We start from the raw sequence: 26,887 nt of genomic DNA, 5'->3' as shown, positions 1-26,887 counted from the left end.
TAGGAGGGCTTCCACCTGCACTATGAGGTCTGTAGAGTCCGATTCTAGTTCCACTTTGCCTGAAGCAGTGAGCCTCAGTTTCTCCCTCTGTAAAACCAGGGAGTGGGTCTAGAGCACTTTTCTGGAAGCCTGTGACTAGGGAACACCTGTGGCACTCCTCAGAAGAGAGTGCCCAGGATTCTGCGTCGCCGCGCCCGGTCCCTGGGGCACCAGCCGGGGGTGGGACCTGCGCCGGCCGCGCCCGGAGACTCACCTGTGCGCGGAGCGGTGACTCACCTGCCTTCCCCCGCTCGCAGGCTGTTCCGGGAGTCACCGCTCCTCCTTCCTCTGGTTGGGGGTTGCGGGGGGTGGGTCACTCCGGCCTGAGCGCCCATTAGGGGCCTGGGATGAAGCAACTCTGGGGTGAATGACGGAGAGTAAGAGGTCCTGTTGAGGGTCCCGGTCCGGCGTCGCCAGGCCCTTTCGGTCGGGGGCTTGCCCCCAAAGCGAGGGCTGGGAAAGCAGGGCGGCGGCAGCGGGAGGCGCCGGGAAGAGCGCACCGGAGGGAGGTGCCGGGAAGGGCGGGCGGGGCCGGGGCCGCCGGGCGGGGGGCGGGGGCCGCGGGCGGGGGCGGGCCGGGGGCGGGGGCGACGGGCGGCCCATTTCCTCCTCCTCCGAGCCGGACAGCACGGAGACAAAGCGGCGGCCGTCGGCTTCGGGCCTCGGAATCCTTCTGCGCTCGCCCCGCTCGCCGCAGGTAACTCTCTCCGCGCGGACGTGGGCTCCCGGAGGGCTCCTCAGCCTGGCCGCCCCAGGCCGGGCCCCGCGGGCGGGCGGGGCGCCGTCTCCTCCGCAGCCCCGCCGGGAGTCGGGCTCTCGGGGGCGCGGGTGGGGCGTCCGGCCCGCTTCCCCTGCGGGGGCTCGGGCCTGGGCCCTGGCCGGGCGGGCCGGCGGGGTCGGAGCTTCCTGGCGCTCGGGAAGTTGAGGGGCCGCAGCGGCTGGGGCAGAGCGAGCTGCAGGCCCGGCGGCGCCGCCGCGCTTCCTCTCGGGAAAGTTTCTCCCGGTTTCTAAACTTTGTTCGAGCGGACTCGGGGCGCGCGCCAGGCCCGTGCTGGGCCCCCTCGGCCGCCTTCCCTGTGGGGAAGAGTCTGCGCGCAGTTCTCGGTGCGCGAGGGTCCGGGACTGGAGTTTTCCAGGGAAGTGATGGTGGTTTCTGTGGTGGCGCCCGCTCCCCGCCCCCGAAACTTCCCGGTCTGGTGGACCGGACGTTTGCCGAGGCCGCACGCCCGCATTCCCGGCCGAGCGAATGCGAAAGTTGCAGTGCTCCCTTTCTTTGACACGGGCTGGTTGGGGCGGTGCGCCACGCCCGTGTGGACTTTCGGCGTGTACCGTGTTAACCTTTGTTGTGCAATTACTCAGACTTCTCTTGCTGGTTAATCGGACAGTCTTAACTCTGATTAGTCCTGGTTTTCACGAGTGGCATTAGGGTCTTTTTTGTTCACTTTTAAAGGAGTATGTGTGTGTGTGAAGCACTTGGAAAAACTGTTGACTGAATGCCTAACCTTGGCTTGGCCGGAATGGCTTCCCAATAATGCAGGCGGCAGTTGGCTCACATCCAGGATTGACACCCTCTTAGGTCCTCTTGCGTCTTTGTAACGTTTTTTGGTGTTTGTTTTGTACAGAATTTACAATAATTTAGAAAAGAGTAAGATGTAGTTAAGTCTCTAAGGGCGTTTCACATTTATGTTGAAGGAAATGATTACATCGTTGTATTGTTGCAACAGGATAGGCGTTTAGATAAGAAGGTATTTTGTTTAGCAGTGATTTTTAAAGACCTACAGGAGTATGTTTCTTTAAGAAAATATGAATTTGTAAATCAAGTTAATTAGGATGTTATTTTGTCTTACAAGAGGAACAAATGGAGAAATTATCCAAAGCCTCTCCTCTTCTTGACTTCTATTAAGTTAAAAAAATAATTTTTCTTTTTTCTTTTTTTGAGGAAGATTAGCCCTGAGCTAACATCTGCTACCAATCCTCCTGTTTTTGCTGAGGAAGACTGGCCCTGAGCTAACTTCCTCTACTTGCCCATCTTCCTCTACTTTATATGTGGGACGCCTACCACAGCATGGCGTGCCAAGCGGTGCCAAGTCCACACCCGGGATCTGAACCGGTGAGCCCCGGGCCACCGAATCGGAACGTGCCGACTTAACCGCTGTGCCACCGCGCCAGCCCAAAAAATAATTTTTCATCTGATGCGGGGTCGGTGAGCCGAGGAGTCGAAAGAAAGATTTCTTAGACTCTTAAGATCTGGCAGTAGTGCTCTTTTATTTAGAGAGTAGAATAGCATGGGGACAGGACCCATGGGCAGTCAGAGTTTCTGCTGCTGCTGCTTCTGCTGCCCCCGCTGGCAGGGGGACAGGGCCCATGGGCAGGCAGAGCCGCTGCTGCTGCCCCCGCTGGCATGGGGACAGGACCCATGGGCAGGCAGAGCTGGTGCGTGGGGACAGGACCCACGGGCAGTCAGAGGCGCTGCTGCTGCCCCCGCTGGCATGGGGACAAGACCCACGGTCAGTCAGAGCTCCTGCTGCTGCCCCGAGCTGAGGGTTAGGGCTAAATTTAAGGCATAGGTATATGATTCATCTCTTTACAAGACAAAGGAAAGAACATGAAAAAAAGTTAAAATGGTATCAGTGCAGGTGGGGTCTGGTCATTGGGTGATCCCATGACTTTTAGACAAGAATCAAATCGGATTAAGTAAAGGTTAGAAAGGTTAGACGCCACCACCCTAAACCAGTTACATGAGATTGCCAGACAGCAACCAACTTAAGTTCTTGCCTTCCCCATTAAGAGTTTCTAGGGATAAGGTCATCTCTCCTCTTCTTCCTGGTACAGAGAGGGAGGCACCTTTTACAGATAGAGATTTACCTTACAAATGTAAATGTGTCCCAACAAGGGCAAGTTCCATTCCCCAGAGCCTCCTTCCCTGTCCCAGTTTATCGAAAGCAATCAGCCCAAAACAATCCTGATGCCAAAGAGACATATCCTGGGGTGGCCAATTTCGGGTCCCTACAAGGTCATCCCCCCTTCCTTCACAAGTGCAAATGTCTCTCAAAAGGGCAAGCAAAATTCCAGTCCTTGGAGCCTGCTTCTCATCTGTAGTTTTAAAAATAACCAGCCTAAAATCCTCATCACATCCACCTTTTTTAAAGGCTCACAGATGATTAAGATAGGATCTCTGCTCCCAAGAACTCAAGGTCTAATAGGGAAGGCACAACCCCAGGTGTAGTGCAAGGCAGACTGTGATACGTGCTGTAATAGTACTGGTAAAAAACTTGTGCCTGGGTCAAATCTGATAGAATACTAACAATAAGAGAAACTTGTGGAAGCATGGAGAGGGGGCTGATAAGTTTTGTTTGGATAAAGCCAGGAGTGGGTGGCGTTTGAACTGGATGAAACATGAGTAGAATTTTGTCAAGGGAGGAAGCATAAAAGGGCAAAGGAGTTTGTGGAATTGTGGTATAACTCTCTCCTGGTTTTGGCTCTTTCTTCTCGGTCTTTTTTATTTCAGTCCACTCCTACCCAAGATTCTACCCAACATATCTCAGTCCTTCAGACCATTGATGTGGCATCACCCTCACTCCCATCAGTGACATCTCGTTCCATACCATGACTTAGAGATCAGGGCTGCCCTCTCCCTTCAAGTTGAGAGTCACTTCTCTGTGCAGTCTCCCTGCCATCAAACTTATGTGCTAAAGTCCAAGCTTCTATTTTGAGTGCAGGTGTCTCACCTGACCCAAATGGTCACCTGTGCACCAGAGAGCTGCTTGGGTGTCCCAGGGGCTTCTCAGACTCAACATGCGTCTCAAAATGAGATGCCTTTTTCTTCTGGAGACCTGAACCAGATGTGGAGATCAGTAACTGGTAGAGTCCTGGAATTTCTTTGAGAAAGTAACAATATTGTGAGAGATGACAGACAGACCTGGTTTTGAGGGTGGTGGTGTGTCTGCTAGTGGAGTTCTGGATGAGGGAACAGGGTCCTCTGCTTCTGTAAAGGTCCTGAGCAGGAAAGAACTCCATGTGTTTAGAGACCTAGGAGAAGACTTGTATAGCTTGAATGCTTTTGGGCCGAGGAGAAGGCCTCACATGAGATTGCCAGGGAATGCCAGGTCACATGTTTGGATTTTATTCCTAGAGCTGTAAGAAGCCATTGTAGGGAGTTTCATGATCTGATTTCCTTTTTAAGCAGATCACTCCTTTTAGTGCTTGTAAGGCTTGTATACAAGTGGAAAGAGGGAGTTGAGCTAGGAAGATGGTGGGAGTGAAGGTAGTAGGGATGAAGAGATCTGTAATTTGGAGAAATGAGAACAGGCCTTAATTATGGGTTGGATGTAGGGTCCTAGGCTTATTTGTAATTGTTGTTTCCTTAGTGATGCACACTGCTCCCCCCATGCCCTCCCCCCATTTGTATGTCATCCCTTTCATGAGGGGCTTTAAGTCATGTCTCAAGACTCAAGTTAGCACTTTCCTTTCTGATAGCAAACATCTTCTCACCAGGTAGTATACTCCGTTGTATTGTACCTTATTATTGATGTCCTTGTTTTCCTGTCCTGCTAGAAAGTGAGCCTGTGAGCTCCTTAAAGTTAGGGACTGGTAGCTTTAGCCTTTCATGGTACCTGGCCTGGAGGGCAAATTAGATGCTTGTTGAATGAAGGAGGAAAAAGTCTTATCTGTTTGGAGTCTAGCTTGTGGATGGAACTACGACAGATGAAACGGCAGATTATGGAGGGCTCCCAGTACCAAATTGCTGTTTTCGCCAAGTTCAGAACCATCTCCATTCCATTCTTTCTCCTTTCCACTAAGTTCTAATCAGAGGTGAAATCCTCTCCATCTGGTCTTCATCTTACATAAATTCCTTTTTTTTGGTTCTGCTTCCCTAGTTTAGATTATCTTTTTATCTTTGAACTGTTGAAACTACTTGTAGTTCTCTGCATAAATTGTCCTATTGTTTGCTTTGGTGCCTTTTTCATATTTTTTCCTTTGCCTGTAGCAGCCTTCTTTTTCTCATCCATCTGACAAACTCATTTATTCTTTAAAACCCACCTTAGGAGTCACTGCCTCTGGGTTTTCTCTTGGGTCTCAGTACTCCTTGAGTGCCTTGTACATATTCTGTGGTTGCATCTTTCATATTATTTGGTAAATAATTTTATGGATGACTTCCTCCCAGCTAGGGTTTCTGAGAAATGTTGTCTAGGTCTTTATTTTTAATAAAATTTTTAAAAATTAAAGTATAATGTACATTTAGAAAAGTGCTCAAATCATAAGAATATCTGCTTAATGAATTATTTGAGTGGACACCACCCATATTCACCATCCAGATCAAGAAACAGAAAATAATCAGTACTCCAGGAATCCCATTTTGTCCCTTTGCAGCCACTACCCGCCCCTCTGCTCCCTTCAGTTTTTTTAAGATTGGCACCTGAGCTAACAACTGTTGCCAATCCTTTTTTTTTTTTTTTTTAGTTCTTCTCCCCAAAGACCCGCAGTACATAGTTGTACATTCTAGTTGTGAGTGCCTCTGTTGTGCTATGTGGAACGCTGCCTCAGCATGGCCTGATGAGTGATACCATGTCTGCGCCCAGGATCTGAACTGGCAAAACTCTGGGCTGCCGAAGCAGAGCACGCAAACTTAACCACTCAGCCACAGGGCCGGCCCCTCCCTTCAGTTTTTAGTCTGAGAATCTGGAACATTATGGTTGCTCCGTAAGTGTTTGCCAAAGTTAGTTGAATTTCTTCCTATCTTCCTCTCCAGCATTCAGTCTTTTACATATAAGCAATACTCACTCTCATTTGAGAAATTGCTGTCTTGTTCCTGCACTGGTCAGACTCTTAGATTGGCAGTCAAGGCCTTCTAACTTCTTGCCCTAACTTCCTTTTTCAGCTTTAATTTTTACTGTAAATTGTTGCCACAGGTCTTCTGCATCTGCCAGGCATTTGTACTTCTCTGACACAAATACTTTCCATCAGTGAAGGCTGATTAGCATGCATTTTCCATTGATACATTGATCATCATTGCTGAAAGTGATGTTTAATTTGTCTGAAATTCTAAAATTTGTACCTGGTTATGACATTCTCACTCACTATCCTGTTTCTTTGTGTGTGTGTGGTAAAATGTACATAACAAAATTTACCTTTTTTTTGGTGAGGGAGATTGTCCCTGACCTAACGTCTGTGGCAGTCTTCCTCTATTTTGTATGTGGGATGCTGCCACAGCATGACTTGATGAGCAGAGTGTAGGTCTGTGCCAGGGATCCAAACCCGTGAACCCTGGGCTGCTGAAGTGGAGTGTGCGAACTTAACCACTATGTTGCCAGGCTGGCCCCCAAATTTGCCATTTTTATGTGTACACTTGAGTGGCATTAAGTACGTTCACATTGTTGTGCAGCCATCACTCACTGTCCATATTCAAAACTTTTTTCATTTTCCCAAACTGGAAATCCATATTCATTAAACAATAACTCTCCACTTCCCCTCCCTCCAGTCCTCTGGCAACCACTGTTAGAGTTTTTGTCTCTTTGAATTTATTACTATAGGTACCTCATATAAGTGGAATCATGCAGTATTTGTTCTTTTGTGACTGGCTTATTTTACTTAGCATAATGTCTTCAGGGTTCACTTGTGTTGTAACATGTCAGAATTTCCTTCCTTTTTAAGGCCAAATAGTATTCTGTTATCCATGCATCTGTTGTTGGACACTGGGGTTGCTTCTACTTTTTGGCTATTGTGAATAATGCTGCTGTGAACATGGGTGTACAAATATGTGTTTACGTCCCTGCTTTCAGTTCTTTTGGGTATATACCCAGAAGTGGAATTTCCAGGCCATATGGTAATTCTATGCTTAAATTGTTTTTTTCTTTCCTTTGTCCCCCCAAAGCCCCCTGGCACATAGTTGTGTGTCCTTCTAGTTGTGGCATGTGGATGCCTCCTCAGCGTGGCTTGATGAGCAGTGCCCTGTCCTCGCCCAGGATCCAAACTGGCGAAACCCTGGGCCTCCAAAGCGGAGTGTGTGAACTTAACCACTTGGCTGGCCCCTATGCTTAAATTTTTGAAGAATGGCCATACTGTTTTCCACAGTAGCTGTGTTGTTTTACATTCTTACCAGCAATGTATAAGGCTTCCAGTTTCTCCAGATCCTCACCAACGCTTGTTATTTTCTGGCCTTTTGTTTTTTTATAATAGGCATCCTAATGGATGTGAGGTGGTATTTCATTGTGCTATTTCATTGGGGTCGGCCGGCCCCACAGAAGTTTTTAATTTTGGTCAAGTCCAGTTTATCTGTGTTTTCTTTTGTTGCCCGTGCTTTTGGTGTCATATCTAAAAAATCATTGCCGGGCCAGCCCCCGTGGCCGAGTGGTTAAGTTTGTGTGCTTTGCTACGGCGGCCCTGGCTGGTTGGGATCCTGGGCGTGGACGTGGCACCGCTCATCAGGCCAGGTTGAGGCTGCGTCTCACATGCCACAACTAGAAGGACCCACAGCTGAAATATACAGCTATGTACTGGGGGGATTTGGGGAGAAAAAGCAGAAAGGAAAAAAAAAAAAGGATTGGCAACAGTTGTTAGCTCAGGTGCTAATCTTTAAGAAAAAATAAATAAATAACTAAAAAATCATTGCCAAATCGAGTGTCCTAGAGCTTTTCCCCTGTTTTTTTTTCCCCCTCAGCTGAACTGGAGATACCTTGAGGGCAGGAACCAAGTTACCACTGTAGCCACTTTACCCTTCAGCACAGTGAGCACATGGTGAGCAAGAAAAACTTAGAGAAAGAATTTTGAAAAAGTACAGTTCTTAAGAGGTTATAGTAAACAATAATTATGTGGTTGGATGTTTCCTGCTATTGCTAATTTGTCATTGATTATATGTCTATTATCTGATGAATTATGATGATGACATGCTTTTAGGAGCTTTTTATCTTAGGAGTCTCAATTCAAGAGGTTAGAGTTTGAACTTTGTCATTTGTAATGAATAAGATGATTTATAAAGGATATTTATTTTAACTTCTAATGTGATAAAATGTTAATTTATCTTTTCAGTTTTGGAACGCTGGACAGGACATGTTTTTAATTCATGTTAAGTGAGTAAAAGCAGTGAATTAGTTCAGTATTTAGATAGCATGAAGTTGCTGATTTACCTTCCTTAAGACTCTTCTGGACCATAAATTCTTTTACTAGATGCTAAGCTCCTTCAAGGCAGTTACATTCTTTTGTATCTTTCTGTCTCCTATGATACCTGACTCATTTCTAAACCCATAGCAGATACTATTCAAAAAATACTGAATTAGTTATGGTAGATATATTTGTGCTCTATATAGGATGGTGCTGGTTGATGGGGGGAAGAGGGGGAGCTTTACATCCAGTTTATTAAAGTTTTTTAAAGTAAAACTCACTCATATTTATATCACCTAGAGATAAACACTTAAAATTTTGGTGTATATCCTCTAATAGTTTTTCTGTGCATGTATATTAACTATATATAACTTTATAAAAACTAGATTTTACTTTATGTGCTCTTTTGTAATCTGTCCACTTATCATAATTTGAGCATGTCCTCCTTTATCTAAAGATTAACCTTTATTTTATGTACCCCTAAAAAAAAAGAAACACTGCCAAATAAACTAGGAAATGCCATCAATTGTAAGACACATCTAGATTTTAGAAACTTAAAAATGTGAACTATGTATGCTTTAGAATCGATGAAATAATGATTAATCACACAATGCTAATGTAGCAATTTTTTTTATTTTAGATTTTTAAATTTTTCCTTTTTCTCCCAAAGTCCCCTGGTACATAGTTGTGTATTTTTAGTTGTAGGTCCTTCTAGTTGTGCTGTGTGGGACACCACTTCAGCATGGCTTGATGAGCGGTGCCATGTCTGTGCCCAGGATTTGAACTGGCGAAATCCTGGGCCGCTGAAGCAGAGCATGCGAACTTAACCATGGGGCTGGCCCCTCATTAAGTACATTTACAGTGTTGTGAAGCCATCATCACTCTCCATTTTCAGAATTTTTTCGTCATCCTAAACCTGAACTTTCTACTCATTAAACAATAACTCCCCATCCTCCCCTCTCCTCGGTCCCTGGTAACCTCTATTCTACTTTCTTTTTCTATGAATTTGCCTATTGTAGGTACCACATATGAGTGGAATCATATATTTGTCCTTTTGTGTCTAGTTTATTTCACTTAGCATAATCTCCTCAAGGTTTATCTGTGTTGTAGCATGTGTCAAAATTGCCTTCCTTTTGTTTTTCTTAATTTTTTTTGTTGTCGTAAAATGCACATAACATAAAATTTACCATCTTAACCGTTTTTAACTGCACAGTTCGGTGGTATTAAGTACTTTCATATTGTGCAACCATCACCAACATCCATCTCCAGAAGTCTTCATCTTGCAGAATTAAAACTATACCCATTAAACAACTACTCCCCGTTCTTCCCCTCCCTCAGCCTGTGGCTCTCACCCTCCTGCTTTCTGTTTCTATGAATTTGACTACTCTAGGTGACTCATAGAAGTGGAATCATACAGTATTTGTCTCTTTGTGGCTGGCTTATTTTACTTAGCATAATGTCCTCAAGGTTCATCCGTGATGTAGCGTATGTCAGAATTTCCTTCCTTTTTTTATTTTTCTAAGATTTTATTTTCCTTTTTTCTCCCAAATCCCCCCAGTACATAGTGGTATATTTTTAGTTGTGGGTCCTTCTAGTTGTGGCATGTGGGATGCTGCCTCAGCATGGCCTGATGAGCGGTGCCATGTCCGCGCCCAGGATCTGAACCGGCAAAACCCTGGGCTGCTGAAGCGGAGCGCACGAACTTAACCACTCGGCCGCAGGGTCGGCCCCAGAATTTCCTTCCTTTTTAAGGATGAGTAATATTTTATTGTACATATATATGTATATACACACCATAGTTTCTTATCCATTCATTTGCTTCCACATTTTAGCTACTGTGAGTAATGCTGATATGAACATGGATGTACAAATATCTCTTCAAGACCCTGCTTCACTTTTTTTGCATGTGTATACCCAGGAGCGGAATTGCTGGATTATATGGTAAATTTATTTTTATTTTTGAGGAACTCCTATACTGTTTTCCACAGTGACTGTACCATTTTACATTCCTACCGGCAGTGCACAGGCTTCTAATTTGACCACATCCTTACCAACACTTGTTATTTTCTGTCTTTTTGGTAGTAGCCATACTAATGAATGTGAGGTGGTATCTCATTGTAGTTTTGATTTGCTTTTCCCTAATCATTAGTGATGTTGAGTATCTTCTCATGTTTATTGGCTATTCATGTATCTCTGGAGAAATGTCTGTTCAAATCCTTTGCACATCATCAGGTTATTTTGTTGTTGTTGTTGAGTTTTAGGAGTTTCTGTATAATCTGGATTTTAATCCCTTATCATGTATGTGATTTCTCAAATATTTTCTTCTGCTTTCTGGTTGCCTTTTCACTGTTGATAATGTCTTTTGATACACGTAAGTTTTTATTTTGATGGAGTCCAATTTATCTATTTTTTCTTTTGTTATTGTTACCTGTGCTTTTGGTGTCATATCCAAGAAGACATTGCCGAATTCATTGTCAAACTTTGTGAAAAATTGTGAAACTTTTGCCCTGTGTTTGTTCTAAGAGTTTTATAGTTTTAGCTCTTATATTTAGGTCTTTGATCCATTTCGAGTTAATGTTTGTAAATGGTATTAGGTTAGGATCCAACTTCATTCTTTTACATGTGGATATCCAGTTTTCTCAGCATTATTTGTTAAAAACTAATTATCCTTTCCTTATCGAATGGTCTTGACACCCTTGTCAAAAATCATTTGACAATGAGAGGGTTTGTTTCTGGACTCTCTGATTCTATTCTTTTGGTCTGTATTTTTGTCTTTATGCCAGTACCGCACTGTTTTGATTATTGTAGCTTTATAGTAAGTTGATGCCAGATTAGCTCGTAAAGCTAATAATATTTTGTACGTTTTTATTCTGTGGTTTCGTTGTTAGGTACATGCTGTTGTGAAAATAAAACAAATTCGTTTAACTTTTCTATATCTTAATTGTGGAGGTGATTGTACAACTGTTTGAGTTCATCAAAAACTCATAGAATAGTACACCAGAGTGAATTTTACTGCTACAAAAAGTGAGAAAATAAACAGGTAAAAAAGAAATTCATTCAAAAAATATATTTTTTGCAGCTTTGACCTATGGAGATAAATAAATAGTAAAAAACATGAAATAAATTATTCTTTCTGCTTTCCCAGCCCAAATCATTTTTTCCTCATGAATGACTGTGAAGCCACACACTTAGAAGTCTTAAAGAAATTTTGGTTATATTGTTCATGTTGGAGGATTTAAGACTTATTAGTACTTTCTGTTTTCTCTTAAGAAAAGCATCTGGGAGAGTCTAACAGAGCAACAGTTTCTAAAATTTGCCCAGGTGCTGGTGTTCTTGCTTTCAGACCCTGAGGGTGTAGCTTGTGTGGCGTGGTGGTCTGCTCAGCCCTCCATGTTGTGGGCCTGGGCTGAATGGGCCAAACATTCAGTGGATAGTCTGAATGAGGAAGTGGACAGTCTGGCTTGACTTGCCCTGTCTCATGCTGTTTTCACTTGCGAGAGCACTATAGTAAATTTATCCTTTTTTTTTTTTTTTTTAAAAGATTGGCATCTGAACTAACATCTGTTGCCAATCTTTTCTTTTTCTTTCCTCCTTCTCCTCAAGGCTCCCCAGTACATAGTTGTATATTCTAGTTGTAGGTCCTTCTGCTTGTGCTATGTCGGACGCCGCCTCAGCATGGCCCAATGAGTGGTGCCATGTCCGCGCCTTGGTTCTGAACCAGTGAAACACGGGACTACAGAAGAGGAGCACACAAACCCAACCACTTGGCCATGGGGCCAGCCCAGTAAATTTATCCATTATTGGAAGTTCAAAATGTGGAGAAATAACCACGCTTCAAAATAAAACTTCAACATTGCCCTTTCTCTATCAGAGCCTCTAAATATTCATTATTTTCTTTAGTTTATTCATAACTCTCAAACTTTTGCTTCTCCATGTACAAACATACCCCCCAACCGCATTTCTAATGGAGCTTGAAATTAGCATGCGTTTCTATTTGCTTGTTGATGGACTGTCATCTAGCAACCCCATTTTTTGATTGGGATTTAATTTGTGCTTTTTCACTGGCTGCAAGTTTGGATTCATGCATATAATGTAAATACAGTTCCGAAGGCAACTTCTAACATTTATTCTGACATTTGTAACAAAGATTTGATCATTTGGAATGGGTATTGTACAAGTTGTGTGATTTGATTTTTAAAATCTGTTGTCATCTGTTCCCATTGTAGTATAAGAAGAGAGGGATTATATTGTGGAAGTTATAACTTTCATCTGTAAGAATTTTTTTTTAAAAGACTTTGAGGGCTTTACACAAGAAAATCATTTACAGTAAATTTTTATAGTGAATAATTTAATCCACTTTGTTAAATAAGTGATCGTATTCCTTAATAGCTAATTTAAAGGCTAGTTCTTTCCTGATTGCTTAGTCTGGCTAAGCCATTTCAGTATTGAGCTTTGGATTTCCTTCATTTTCCTGTTCTGAGATTTCATTATTAAATATTATTATAAATAAGAGGATCATAATTGTATTTTGAAAATATTTTATTGCTATGGTTTATTTTGTTAGTATTTGACATTATGAATTGAAGATATGAGTTGGAAGCCTGGTTAATTATCAGGTTACATAATCCTGGTTTATTAACCAGGTTGGACTACAGACTGTTCTTAAAACTGAAAGTACTGTCATAACTCATAAAACACATTCAGTGTGGCCCATTTTAAGTGACATGAAGGATAGGAGCCTTTGCTAATAGTCCATTTGCCCTGTGCAGCTCCCATGCATGCTTTCTTTTCAAGGCAAGATGCATTGTTACTATTCTCTCATGGTATGTTGAATATTTCATTATGTTAAATATTTCAGCATTAATCCAGACTCTTAATCATAGTTTGTGAAAAATGATAGTGCAGTGAATAAGGCAGAAGCTGAAGGGGTAAATTACTATTACTGATGAGTCAGTGTTCATGGAGGTTTTCTATTCCTGAGGATCTCTAAATTGGCAAAGGTTTCTTATAATCATCTGTTATCATTTTCTTGCTTCCTTGGACCTGGGGTCATCATGTTCTCAGAAAAGCTCTGGACTGACTTTGAAGTGTATCTATAGAAGCCTGTCATTTTGCAGAGAAGTGGCTAAGCGAAATGTGAGCTTGATCCCTTGAGAGGAGGGGAAAACACACAAGGAAATGGAAGACGGCAACCCTTCAGAGAAATTTAAGCTTCTCTGGGGTCATTAAGACCAGTGAAAGATGTGATGTTTTCTAGGTATCTTTATTGAGTCAGGGTCTAAAGCAGTATTTAGTTTGCTATATCTCAGTTGTAATGGGAAGGATCAGTTAAATACAATGCATGCATTAAAAAATCTGCCTTTCATGAGGCCTTTCCCGTGGCCGAGTTCGTGTGCTCCGCTTCGGCAGCCCAGGGTTTTGCCAGTTCGGATCCTGGGCGCAGAATGGCACTGCTCAGGCCGTGCTGGGGTGATGTCCCACATAGCACAACCAGAAGGACCTGCAACCAGCATATATAACTATGTACTGGGGGGCTTTGGGGAGAAGGAAAGAAAAAAAAAAGATTGGCAACAGATGTTAGCTCAGGTGACAATCTTTAAAAATAAAAAATCTGCCTTTCAAAGCAGATGCTGGAGAGATATTAACAATGTGTAAGTCACCGTTGTTAACTTCAAGGAGTTTACAAACTAGTGAGATTAGCTTTATTAATATCACTGATATGTAAGAACTAGCAGAGTATACCCATTTTTGCTAATCTGTAATGAGAGACGTTTCTTCTTTCTTTCCACATTTGTCAGTGTTGCTAGATGAAACCTAAAACAGTGAGCCAATTCAGTTAATCATTTATAGAATGTTATTAGATGAAAGTTACCATGCTCAAAAAAGCCATGGTACTTGTGCTGAAAGGAGCTCTCACTTTTATGGGAGACACACACTGATACAGTGCTGTGTGGCAAGTGCTGTGATAAAGGTGCTTGTAAAGTGCTGGGCGACCACAGAGAAGAGGGAACAGCTCTTTCTGTGGAAGCAGAGACATTAGTGTGAGTCTTGAAGGAAGATGAAAAAGTTTGGAAGGGTGCTCTGGGCAGAGGAAACAGCTTGTATAAAGGTCTGCAGACACGCACGTGCATTGGAGAAGAGTTTTATGGAATGGAAGCAGGTGATGAAGCTGACAGGCTCTTTTGCGGGTCGGGTTTGTTTGCAGGAGTTTTGGCTTCATCCTGTCTGGCGGGGAAGCAGTCCCAAGTGTTTTTCTGAGGGAAATTGACCCTATGATGCTAACTGGGGCTGTCTGGAGGATGGTTGGAAATGAGAAGACTCCCAGATATTCTAAACCAGGACCTAGGCTAAAGCCTTGAGAACGGGAAGGGTTAGTGGAGTGAGATGTTTACTGAGGTAGAGAGGAGGGCGAGAGAAGAGGAGGGAAAGTGGGGCCTAGACTCTCCATCTTGAGTACCTGGTTTGGTGGAGCTCTGGTGAGTGGAGATGGGGGGGGCCACAGGGGGAATAGATTGGGAGGAAAATGCTTGGTTTGGGGCCTGAGTTTGAAGAACTCAGCTCTGCAGTTGTGTGCATGGAAAAATCCTTTAGACTGGCTGCTCTGGCCGGGAAGGCACTTGCTAGCTGCTTTTGGCCTTCACTATAGTAACTGTAAGAGGTGGAGTTTGCGCCTTTGTCTTTGGATTTTTTTGGGTGGGGAGTGTTTCAGGATTTCTCTAGTAACTATTATTAACAATAATAGCTGAATGAGTCCACAGTATTTTTGAGTTAGGAAAGATAAAGCCCAAACCTCTAACGTCTTCTTAATTTCTTTTTTCATTTTTTTTTGTTGAGGTAACATTGGTTTATAACATTATGTAAAGCCTTCTTAATTTCTTTGCTTATCTTTCAGCCTTATCTTCTGCCAGTTTCACTCTTCATCTTCTGTTTTTCACTCACACTTCTGGTTCTTGGAAGTTGCCGAAGTTCTGTGGTGCCATTGTCTCTTCGCACAATCTGAAACAGCTGCCCCCCCCCGCCTCCATCACTTCCCCAGGAGGACTCCCTCCGGGGTGCTCCTCTTGTGCACTGATGGAGCACTTTACAACTTTATACTTTCTGTTGTATTATGACTATTTTCCTCTCTAGACTGTATTTTCCCCTAACTTTTTTTTTTAAATCTTCAAACGTACATAAAAGTTGAAAGAATAATACAATGAGCATTTCATTCATCAATTCTTCTAGATTCACCAATTGTTAATATTTTTCAGATTTGCTCAATTAATCTATATAAACTTTTTTTCTGAGGCATTTGAAAGTGAACTGCAGCCGCCAGGGTATTTCACCCTTAAGTTCTTCAGTATGTAACTCCTGAGGCTGGGACATTGGCCTTACGTTACTACAATATCACACAAGAAATTTTGCACTGATATGATAACATTATGTAATTCCTTTTAAATAGTCCAAGAACCAGTGTTGGCTCCCTGAGAACTTGTGAGAAATGCAGACTCTTTTGTTCTACCCTACACTTACTGTATCAGAATTTTCTTTTAGCACGATTCCCAGAACTATTGATCTCCTGTACATTTGATATTCATATTCAGTTCCCGCAGTTGTCCCAGTGATGTCCTTTCTGTTTTTTTTAAAATCCAGGAATCAATAAAAGATCACATGCTGCATTTAGTTGTCTTTCTCTTAAGTTTTAAACTTAAGTTTAAGTTGTCATTTCTCTTAAGATTTCCAGTCTTTTCTCCCCCATGACACTGACACTTTTGAAGAGTTTAGGCCAGCTTTGTAGATATGCTACAGTTTGCATTTGTCTGATTGTTTCCACTTTTGGCAAGAATACTACTTACGTGATGATGTACCTTTCTCAGGGCATTGCAACAATTGTCAGGTTGTTCCACTGATGGTGATGCTAAGTTTAAACACTTAATTAAGTGACATCTTAGTTTAAACACTTTAATCAATTAAGTGGGGTCTCCCAGATTTCTCTGTTGTAAAGGCACCTGTTCCCTTTTGTACTTAATAATTAATTGCTGTGATTATCTGGTAGGAATTTCTAATTAGTCTCTGTGTCCCTGGCACCTGTAGCAGGATCTTGGGATGTGGTAATTGGTCAGTCGTTCATGAATGAGTGACAAAATAGGTCATCAAAAGTTTATACTACAGTACAAGTTTTAGAGACAGTTCTTGTTTTCTCACACAGTCTGAGTAACTTCCTAGACTCCAGTCAAGTTCAGGCATATTTCTCTGGCTCTCCAAGAAAAGTACAGTCCTCTTCCTGTGTGCTTCTCCTTAGCTATATGAAAAGTTTCTCTGCCTTTTAGTCTCATTGTTCTAAAACAAAGGCTTCTTTTCCCTTTTGTCTCTTTTCTCTTGTGCCTCTAGTCCAGATGCTGGTTTCATCTTCTTTGCTTTTCAGACCAGAGTCATCCAGTTTCTTAGGGAAACAGAGACTTCCTGTGCATTCATAATCAGTTGTCTGTTATGAGGGCTTAGTGCAGTTTTCTATTAAACACTCTTCCATTGTTAATGGTCTTGACCCATTTAGGGTGGAAGTTAAGGAAATGAACGTAGATATCCAATCCATACTGCAGTCACTTCAGCAGCTTAGGCGCTTTTGCTTTTGTTTTTCCCTTCACTTGATCTCTCACCTCTTCTTGCTCTGTGCTCCAGCCACGTTGGCCTCCTCTTTCTCTAAGTCCTGGGAGATGCTGCCTCGCCTTTGTTACCTCTGCCTGCGGTGCTGCTCCTCCAGATGCTCACGTGACTGGCTCTTCCTTGACTGAAGGATTTCAGCTCAAGTGTTATCAAGACAGAATGGCCCTGGGAGGACCATACCTAATTCCATTATCATTACCCTGCTTAATTTTCTTCCTAGCACTGATATTGTCTTATTTGTTTACTTATTTATGCCATTACATACATGTAGTCTATGTTTTGTGGAGGCAAGGGTTTTTTGGTTTTGTTTTTTGCTGTCTGGAATAGTGCCTATATGGAGAGGGTACTCAAATGTTTGCTGATGGAGTGGCTAAATGGTTGACTGAACATTGTTCTTTTAGGTTTACCTTTTGTCCTTTGCTTAGTATTTTTCGTAGTCATTGTGTCTTCTGATGCTTGTGGCATAGCACTTCTCTCATTCAGCTGTTCCATGTGTTTCCCCGTTGCCTTTGGTGATCTCAAGAAAATAAGAAAAGGAACAGAATGAGAGCAATTAAATGTTTTATTATGATTAAAAAATAATTATCATAATAAGTAATCTTTAAAAAATAATAAAGATTCAGTCAGGTGTCCTTTTTCTCATAGATCTGTATACCTGGAAGGAAAGTGACAACTTATACTGTGTGCCATGTAAGTGCTTGATATAAAATGTAATTGCATATGATGAGTTGATCACATACAAATGATGGTTTACGTAATCCAGTTACCCTGCAGTGAATGGGAAACTTTTTACTCTGATTATGTTTTTGACTTTCAGATTTGACCAAGGCTAAGCATTTTTTTTTTGACCATGATAGTGTACTTGTGATTAGAAAGACCCTATCTGCATTTTGGGGGGGAAATTTTTTTTGTTTACGTGGACCAGCTGTGTTTTTATACCTCTTGTTTTCTTTCCCCTCCTTCCCCCTCCCTTCCCAGTCTCCAGCCAGTTTACATTTTTGAAGAAATTGACAGGCTTGGAGGTGGGCACTTAGTAAAATAGGCAGGTTTCAGGGTGAGTCTTAATTATAAGGGTAAGTACCCCCCTCCTCCCCGTACGGTTACCGGGAGATTTGAGAGGCAAGATCCTAACAGCTGTGTTAACTGTTTAATGCAGATGCAACCTGGCATCCTTGTGACTGCACTGAGTAATCCACAGTCCTGTATCTTGTGCAGTGTGACAGTTAACGTTACTGTGGGTACTTTTAATTTCTAAATTTCCTGATTTGCATTTAAATGAACCATCCTAACATTGCATTAACTTAACCTTGCTATTAAAAAAATTGGCATTGAGTAGCTTGCTAAGGATATTCTAAAGCCTTGGAGCAGACACGTTTGAAGAATGATGTGGCTATTCTGTTGTAAATGAACATTTAATATCTTTAGAGAAGGTATGTAGCTCTTTGCACGAGTGAGGCAGTTTGCCAACAATCAGTCTCCTTGGTTCTGATGGAACTAGGTTTTTATTTTCTGCTTGTTGCTTCTCCATTTCTCTTTCTATCATAAAGATTGCCAGTCAAATGCCTACATCTCTGCCCCTTTCTGAATTTATAGAGAGCCTTTGCTTTATAGCCAGGATTGCTATTTATAAGGTAATGAAGACTGAATAACTACAGTTTAACTTTTTATTTGGTTCCACTAAGCATGATCCCTCCTGGAAAAACCTAAGGTTGCTGTAATTCGTTAAGGTTGGCTAGCTCTAGTAGGTTTTGTAATAGATCTTGTGAAGGAATGCTCTGTAACTTAATTGGAAAACTGGAAACTGCCAAGAGTCTAAAAGTTATTTGTTTAGCTACTCTAAACAATACCATTAATTGTAGAGAAGCAGAAGATATGACAGATTAAGGCAGGAGCTTTGTCTTGGTAGGCTTGTAAATATTTTAAAATCAGGTTGCGTAAATTCAGTTCAACTAATGTTCAGTCTGTTCTGCATAAAGCACCTTGCCAGCAACATAAGGAATATAAAGCATAAGCATAGTTATATCCTTAAAATATACCTGGGAAGACCACAGGCTAAACCTGGGAAAAATTAATTAGACTTAATAAAACAATCCTGGGACTCTTGAGAAATAATAGTAAATGAAAGGAATACTAAAATTTCAGGGCTGGAAGGCCTTGGAGCTTAGAATTCAACCCCTTTCATTTTAGAGATGAGAAAACTGAGGATCCAGAAAGGTGAAGTGCCTTTTCCAAGGTCAGAGAATAAGTTAGTGACAAAGCAGGTACCAGGAGCCACGTTCTTTCCAGAGAACATATTGTCATTAGATCTTAAATGCTTTACTTCTACTTTTTGAAATCCTTTGAAGGTTGGGGTCACCAAAAGCATAACTTGGCTCCGTAGTATAGTTTAATAATGTTTGGTGTCACTCTTGGCAGGGCCTTTGATTAAGGATGCTGCACAAGGCAGTCTGCTTCCATCATGGTTATTGAAAGACCTGAAAACACACTGAATGGGTTCTCAATTTTCAAGTGTCAGTATATTTCAGGTTTCTCAATGTAAGTGAGTGATTGAGTCCTTTACCTTAACACCTTTGGCGGGAGCCCGAGTATGGTGAATTTTTATGGAGGAGGCTGGAGACTTCCTCAGAGACTTTACTTAAGAGGATATGGAGTTCTAGAATGTAGAACTGGAAGGGATTTTAGGGGAGAATCTTGTTCAGTGGTTGCAAAATGGTGACTAAGAGGGCAAACATAGTACTCAGACACATTTGTTTGTCCTGCACAGTGGTAAAAATCTTTGGAGACTTGCTAATGTTAAAGTTGGGAGATTTCATGTAAAAATCTGCATCTCTGGATCTCTTCAAAAATCAGTGATCTGCTAACCCTAGGTCTGTATGATAAAGATTGCCTGGAGGGGATGGGTAGCTGAGCACATGCTTTTGCCAAATTTACCAGTCCTGGCCCCTTCTGGTTGTCTTCCCAGACTTGGAGAGGTCGGATGTCATTTGCATTTGTTATTGTGCTTACTTACGCATTCTGCCTCTTTGAGTTAAGAATGATGGGAGATTATTTTGTACTTCAAAGCATCAAAAATAGGAAAACAAGAGACTAAGAAGCCTTTTTTGGGAGAACTGTTTATTTATTTATTTATTTTTGGTGAGGAAGACTGGCCCTGAGCTAACATCTGTTGCCAATCTTCCTCTTTTTTGCTTGGGGAGGATTGTCGCTGAGCTAACATCTGTGGCAGTCTTCCTCTATTTTTTGTATGTAGGACGCTGCTGCAGCATGGCTTGATGAGTGGTGCGTAGATATGCTCCAGGGATCCAAACCCACGAACCCTGGGCTGCTGAAGCAGAGTACGCGAACTTAACCACTACACCACTGGGCCAGCCCTGAGAACTGTTTTTAATAATCAACATGTGTACAGATCTTCAGAAGACTCTTGTTCTTTCTCTAAGAAAAACCTAATTTTTCTCCAAGTTGGCAGAAGCCTTTTTTTTTTTTTCCTTTCCTGACTGGCTCCCCTTGGGCAGCTTCTTCCTTCCATTTTTGAGATATCTCCAGTCTTCTTTTTCCTCGGCAGTTTGCCTGTGGCCTGAGGCTCTGTCTCTGAGCTCAGGACTCTCATCCTCATCCTTAGTTTTGCTCATGAAGGAAAAGTGGGCCCAAGCTGTGGATTCTAAAGCAGTAGGAATGCATGTGTGTGTGCTGTTTGGATCTTGAATTGCTGGTTTTCTAAAGTTACCAAGTCCTCAGGCCTAGCGACTTTCCCCAGGCAGGGACTGGGCTAACTGTCCTTCCCTGGGCTGCTTCCTTTCAAGAAGGCTTTTTATTTCAAGAAAAAAGGGAAGAATGAATTTCTTTGGGAAAGTGAATTGTTGTATGTTGTACTTGTTTAATAATTAAAACACAGGTGTGACCACATGTCCACTTGAAGCTAGCTTCACTTGAGTTATCTCCTGGCTCCCTCCTCCTACAACCCTTCAGAGGTTTTCTGTTTTATTTATGTTGGTGCATTGACTATGGAATGCTAGGATACAGAAATGCAGGATCTGTGGGGCAAATCATTGCATCTGAAATGTCTTATCTGTGATATTTGATGACATTTGCTTGAGCTCTTGTCAGCCCTTTAGCAATCTAGAGCACTCCATCTTTTGTTTACTGACTTGGGCTGAGCAGTTTAGTGGACAAATAACCTTTAAAAATCAGAGTATAGGCCTGACATAATATGAGTGTAGAGAGCAAATTTGCCCACTTGCAATGAAACAAATTCCCTGGAAACTGGCATTCTGTGTTACTAGATTAAGCAAATCCAAAGTCTTTTTGGCACCCCATCTCCAGTGATTCTAGAATTTTTTGATGCTTAGATGTCTTCGTGAAATGTTAGATAATGCCTACAGTAAAATTTTCAGCAATATCTAAAGAGGTCTACCTATTTGTGCCTCAAGTATGCTTTTAAGGAGAGAATACAAACCAGTTTTTATATTAAAATTGTTAGGAGTGTGCTAGTCACAGACGTGTAGTCCTACCTTGTCTTGATCGTCATTTTAATATAGAATTTAGATGTTTGATGTTATTTTCTGTACAGAGTCTAGAACTGTGCTGATAAGGTAGTCACTAGTGAATATTTGACATTAATTAAAATAAAAAAATCACTACCCACATTTCAAGACATCTCTCTCCCTCTCCTCTCTGCTCCTTCTCTCCCTCTATCCTCCTCCCTCTCCTCTTGCCTTCAAATTTTGTTAATTGTCTCGATTTTTTTTCCTCCCAGTACAATTTTCGTCCAGAATCACTGCATTTAGTTTTCATGGCTTTTTAGCCTCCTTTCGTCTGGAAGAATTTCTCAGTCTATCTTTGTTTTTCCTACCTTGACATTTTTGAAGACTATAGCCAGTTACGTTGTAGAATATCCTGCACTTTGATTTGTCTGTTTCCTCGACTTGATTGAGATTATGTAATGTTGTTAGGAAATACCATAGAAAGTGATGTTGTATCCTTCTCAGTACATCATATCAGGAGGTACATGATGTCAATTTGTCCCATTATTGGGAGTGTTAATTTGTTTTTTCCTGAGGAAGATTCACCCTGAGCTAACATCTTGTCAATCATCTTTTTTTTTTTTTCTTGAGGAAGATTAGCCCTGAGCTAACATCTCTGCCAGTCTTCCTCTATTTTGTATGTGGGTTGCTGCCACTGCATGACTGCTGAGTGGTGTAGGTCTGCACCCAGGCTGCTGAAGTGGAGCGTGTGCACTTAACCACTACTTTAACCACTATGCCACAGGGCTGGCCTCTTGGGGAATGTTAATTTTGATCACTTGGTTAAGGTGGTTAACTCTGCCGGGGTTTTTTTTTTTATTGTGAAGTTACTATATTTTCCCCCATTTGTAATCAATAAATAATCTGTTGGGAGTTACTATGAGACTATATAAATAATTTAGTTTCTTAGTAAACTTTCACCCACTTGGTTTACCATTCTTTGATGATTTCTTGCCTGAATCAGTTATTATGATGATTCCTAAATGGTGATTTTTAAAAATACATTATTCCTTCTATTTTATTAGTTGCTTTCTTATTGTATGGAAGAACTTTTTCTTCTCCTTTATTCATATTAGCATGGACTCATGGATTCTCATTTAGTGGATCATAATCTGTATTATTTAATTTAATCATCACAAAAGCCCTCTGAAAGTAATGATAGTCTTATTTCATAAATGAGGAAACAAGTTCAAAGTGGTTAAGTGATGATCAAGCATGCCTTTTGATTGTACTGTCCTTCTTACATCTTGTAAAATATTCTATTTTTATTACAAAAATAACTTTTTCTAAATGCCTCTGTAATTTTATAATATTAGAAAATACAGTCAAGCAAAAGGAATGTTAAAACTACCCATAATGTTCACCTCTTAGAGGTAACATCATTGTTAATATTTTGGTTCATACATCCAGATATCTTTTCCCTCCCTGCAGTTACACTTCATATTGTTTTGAAATCCCTTTTCCATCTTCAGTAGTAATGTGTTTTGAACATTTTCTCATAAGCTTCTACCCCCTCCTCCCCTTTTGTTTTCCTCAGGAAGATTGGCCCTGAGCTGACATTGGCTGCCAGTCTTCCTCTTTTTTAGTATGTGAGCCACCACCACAGCATGGCCACAAACAGATGAACCACTGACAGCGTAGGTCTGTGCCTGGGAACTGAACCTGGACCTCTGAAGTGGAGTATGTCAAACTTAGCCACTAGGCCACCAGGGCTGGCCCTCCCCATTTTTTTTAAATGAGAAATTTCGGGTATACAAAGAAGCTAAAAGAACAAAATCTGTGACACCTACCCACATGTCCTCCACCTAGACTGAACAGTTATGAGTATTTCTTCATAATTCCTTAATCTCATGTATATATTTTTAGTTTTGCTGAATCATTTGAAAGTTGCAGATGTCTTGACATTTCACGCCTAAATATTTCAGAATGCATTTCCTAAAAATAGTCATTTTTCTACATAGCCACGATTTCATTATCACACCTGTGAAATTGAGCAGTAATTCCATATATCATCTAATATTTAATAAATATTAAAAATTTACCAGTTTTCCTACAAATGTCTACATAGCCTTTTATTTCAACCTAGGGTCCAAACAAGGTACATTTATTGCATTAAGAGTCTTATATCTCCTGAGTCTTTTAGTCTAGAGTAGTTCTCCCACCCTCTTCCCCTAAATACTGACTTTTTGAATAGTTAAGCTCTCATTGTCTTGTGGGATGCCCTATATTCTGGATTTGTCTGTTTCTTCATGGTGTTGCTTAACATGGTTCTGTATCCCCTATAAACTTCTACTTCCTATAAACTTAAAATTCAGTTTAGGTTAGGGTTTCTTATCTTGCAAGTCCTTTTGGATTGGAAAAATTTTGTCCTTGTTTTCACTATTGAGAGGAATTTAGCATTTCCTTGTATTGTTATTTTATTTAATTAATTAATTTATTTAAGATTTTATTTTTCCTTTTTCTCCCCAAAGCCCCCTGGTACATAGTTGTATATTTTTAGTTGTGCGTCCTTCTAGTTGTGGCATATGGGATGCTGCCTCAGCATGGCTTGATGAGTGGTGCCATGTCTGTGCCCAGGATCCAAACCAGCGAAACCCTGGGCTGCTAAAGCAGAGTGTGTGAACTTAACCACTCAGCCACAGGGCCGGCCCCAGTCCTTGTATTATTAATGTAGACAAAAAACTAGTTTTTAGTTGAACCTGTAACTTTGTCACCATTAAGAATCTCAGTGCTTTTCATATCTGCAATAATTATAATATGGTATCTTGAAAAGGTATACATGTTCATTATTTCTTTGAAGTATTTATGAGACTTTTTGCCAGATCTTATTTATTATGTTAATAAAGAAGCACATATATTACTATATCGTACATTTGTTTGTGAAGTACAGTAGTCCCTCCTTATCCACAGTTTTGCTTTCTGTGGTTTCAGTTACCTGCGATCACTGGCCGTCCAAAAATATTAAATGGAAAATTCTAGAAATAAACAAGTCATAAGTTTTAAATTGCATGCTCTTTTGAGTAGTGTGATGAAATCTCTTGCGCTGTCCTGCCCCATCCTGGATTCCTCCTGTGTGTGGCATGAATCATCTCTTTGTCCATCGCATCCGTGTTGTACATGCTACCTGCCAGTTACTTAGTAACCATCTCAGTTATCAGTTTGACTGTTGTGGTATCGCAGTGCTTGTGTTCAAGTAACCCTTATTTTACTTAATAACAGCCCCAAAGTGCAAGAGTAGTGGTGCTGGCAATTTGGATATGCCAAAGAGAAGCCACGAATACTTCCTTTAATTGAAAAGGTGAAAGTTCTAGACTTAATAAGGAAAGAAAAAAAATCATATGCTGAGGTTGCTAAGATGGACGGTAGTTTTTATTACAGTATATTATAATGGTTCTATTTAATGATTAGTTATTGTTGTTAATCTCTTACTGTGCCTAATTTATAAATTAAACTTTATCATAGGTATGTATATGTAGGAAAAAACATAGTATCTGTAAGGTTCAACGTTATCCTTAGTTTCAGGCCTTGGAATGTACCCCCCTCATATAAGGAGGGACTACTGTATTTTTGATAACTAAGTTTCAATATATGTTTGTTCTTTGTAATCCTTTGAATTGTATTTCATGCATTTTAAAAAAACACTCCGAGAAAGGGTCTATAGCTGCACTGTCCAATAGAAGCCAATAGCCATGTGTGGCTTTTGAGCACTTGAAATGTGGCTTGTCTGAATTTAAATGTGCCCTGTGTAAAATACATCCCACATTTTGAACACTTAGTACTTATGTAAAATGTCTCTAATAATTTAAAAAATACTCATTATGTAATGATGACAATATTTTGATATATTGTGTTAAATAAAATATATTATTGACATTAATTCCATCGGTTTCTTTTCACTTTTTTAATGTGGCTACTAGAAAATTTAAAATTACCTAGGTGGTTCACATTATATTTCTATAATGAGAAATACTGGTCTAGAGGCTTTACTAGACGACCAAAGGGATCCATAGCGTTGAAAAAGGTTTAGAATCCCTGTGTGGAGGATTCATTTGACTCAGGTTAAACATGTAGTTTTGCAGTTGCTCAGCTAACTTTGCTCAGTTTATGGTGACAGTGAGGCTCCTGAAAAACATTTAAAACTTTCTTTCGTCAAGAATACAGTATAGGTAATGTAGGGTACTTCATATTTTATACTATTAGGAGACATACCATATCAGGTGTTTAATTATTAGCAATGCTAAAGTTATTTAAGGGCGTGACCATTAGATCTCAACATTGTAAAGGTGTCTTACCCTCTTTGTAATTAGTAAGTAACCTGTCAGGTGATAACTTTGGCACCTTACAAATCTGTTCCCCAGTAACCTTTCATCTAATAGTAACATCCATTGATAATCCTTGCCTGAATCAGTTATTCCACTGGGATTTGCAAAATGGTCATTTTCTAATTCTATTCTACATTCTTGGTGAAGAAATTTTCTCCCCACTCACTTCCTTTTCTTTTGAGGATCCCTCTGGTCATAGGATTTTTTATCTATCTATGTTGTAGGCTATTACAGTCATCATTCTTCTTGATACTCAAATTCGTAAATTTGGCCAGTGGAGCCTTGGTTCCTGTGTCTTTTCGATGTGATCTTGTTAGTCTTCGTGCCTTTCCTTGCTTTCTGCACAGTGGGATATCTCAGGCCTGGAATAAACCCCTCCCCCTCTTTTTTTGAGGAGTCCTGGTTCCCTTTAATGGGGAATGGTATCTAATAGAAATAAAGACCTGGTCGGTGACAACACCATTTTTTGTTTTTTCTAAATTTTGACGCCATTATCTTTTAAGAGCAGCACAGTATTCCATTTTGTGGTTGGGTTGTGTGATTTATTTATTCAACAATCTGTTTGAAATTTAGGTAGTTTCCAATTTTTAATGATTGAACATAGTACTGTTGTGAACATCATTGTATCCAAGTTTTTACATGCAGCTTAATTTTTTCTTTAGAGTAAAATTCTAGAAGTAGAATTTCTGGGTCATAAGAGTGCACCCTTTAAAGGTTTTAAATTTCTGTCAACAGTTTGTTCTCTGGAAAGTTTATATTAGTGTTTACCTCAACTGCATAGCTCTCCTGTCTTTCTTTTTTCTTTGATCTTAAAGGCACTACTTTTAGAAGCAAACACTAACTGCTTGGTATCTTTGTTGAAGTCTTTTCCCCTAGTCTTAAAGCCTCTGTCTAATGGAATTTGCCTTGACACTGATACAGTGATATTTGACTAAATGCGACTTGAAATTTCTTCTGGCTATGAGTGATAATAGCTGTAGGTGCAGAGGGCAGCAGACTCAAGCATTATGTTTTAATAGAGTAAGACAAGATGTTCTCTAAGAATCCGTCAAAAAATGAAGTGAGGCATACCTTTTAGATAATACTGTACTTGTAAATGTTGTGGAGTAAGAAAAATCAGAATCTCCTGTATTAGCCTTCATTCATTTTAGTGTTTCATCTTGCTGCTAAGTCTCTGTGGAAAAACTGGAAGTAAAAATGTCTTGGTGCCAGAGAAGCCCGAAAGGAAAAGCTATGTGTGTTTGGGAATGCCCTCTTATAATGTCC

At 40.9% G+C, this 26,887-nt stretch overlaps 2 protein-coding genes across 16 annotated transcripts in view; one reads left to right on the top strand and one right to left on the bottom strand.

The window, feature by feature from the left end:
• LOC103551343 (proline-rich protein HaeIII subfamily 1-like) overlaps nucleotides 1-6,478 on the bottom strand; it is a 53,934-nt gene extending 47,456 nt beyond the window's left edge. Inside the window, exons 1-2 of the mRNA XM_070571731.1 lie at nucleotides 6,433-6,478; nucleotides 254-1,442 (exon numbers count right to left, since the gene is read on the bottom strand). Coding sequence (XP_070427832.1) covers nucleotides 310-1,442; nucleotides 6,433-6,478 — 1,179 coding nt within the window. The 3' untranslated portion in view covers nucleotides 254-309. The remainder of the gene's footprint in view (nucleotides 1-253; nucleotides 1,443-6,432) is intronic.
• The window catches only part of CTNNA1 (catenin alpha 1), a 313,987-nt gene that overhangs the window by 130,000 nt on the left and 157,100 nt on the right, over nucleotides 1-26,887 (top strand). Inside the window, exons 1-5 of one of the 15 annotated variants that reach the window (XM_070570715.1) lie at nucleotides 644-736; nucleotides 7,697-7,773; nucleotides 8,065-8,105; nucleotides 9,969-10,077; nucleotides 17,425-17,469. The exons of 5 other annotated variants lie outside the window; for them this stretch is intronic. Coding sequence is in view for 5 of the 10 variants with exons in the window: in XM_070570708.1 (XP_070426809.1) it covers nucleotides 9,999-10,077 (79 nt within the window). In the remaining 5 variants the exon portion in view is untranslated. Of the gene's footprint in view, nucleotides 1-603; nucleotides 737-7,696; nucleotides 7,774-8,064; nucleotides 8,106-9,968; nucleotides 10,078-17,424; nucleotides 17,470-26,887 lie in introns of those variants that run through there. 9 more of the 15 variants (XM_070570707.1, XM_070570714.1, XM_070570708.1 and 6 more) reach the window with 9 other exon arrangements.

Source organism: Equus przewalskii, chromosome 13 (assembly GCF_037783145.1).
Source record: "Equus przewalskii isolate Varuska chromosome 13, EquPr2, whole genome shotgun sequence".
Taxonomy (NCBI): Eukaryota; Metazoa; Chordata; class Mammalia; order Perissodactyla; family Equidae; genus Equus; species Equus przewalskii.
Note: the sequence above shows the minus strand (reverse complement) of the source record. Positions and strands in the feature narration are given on the sequence as shown.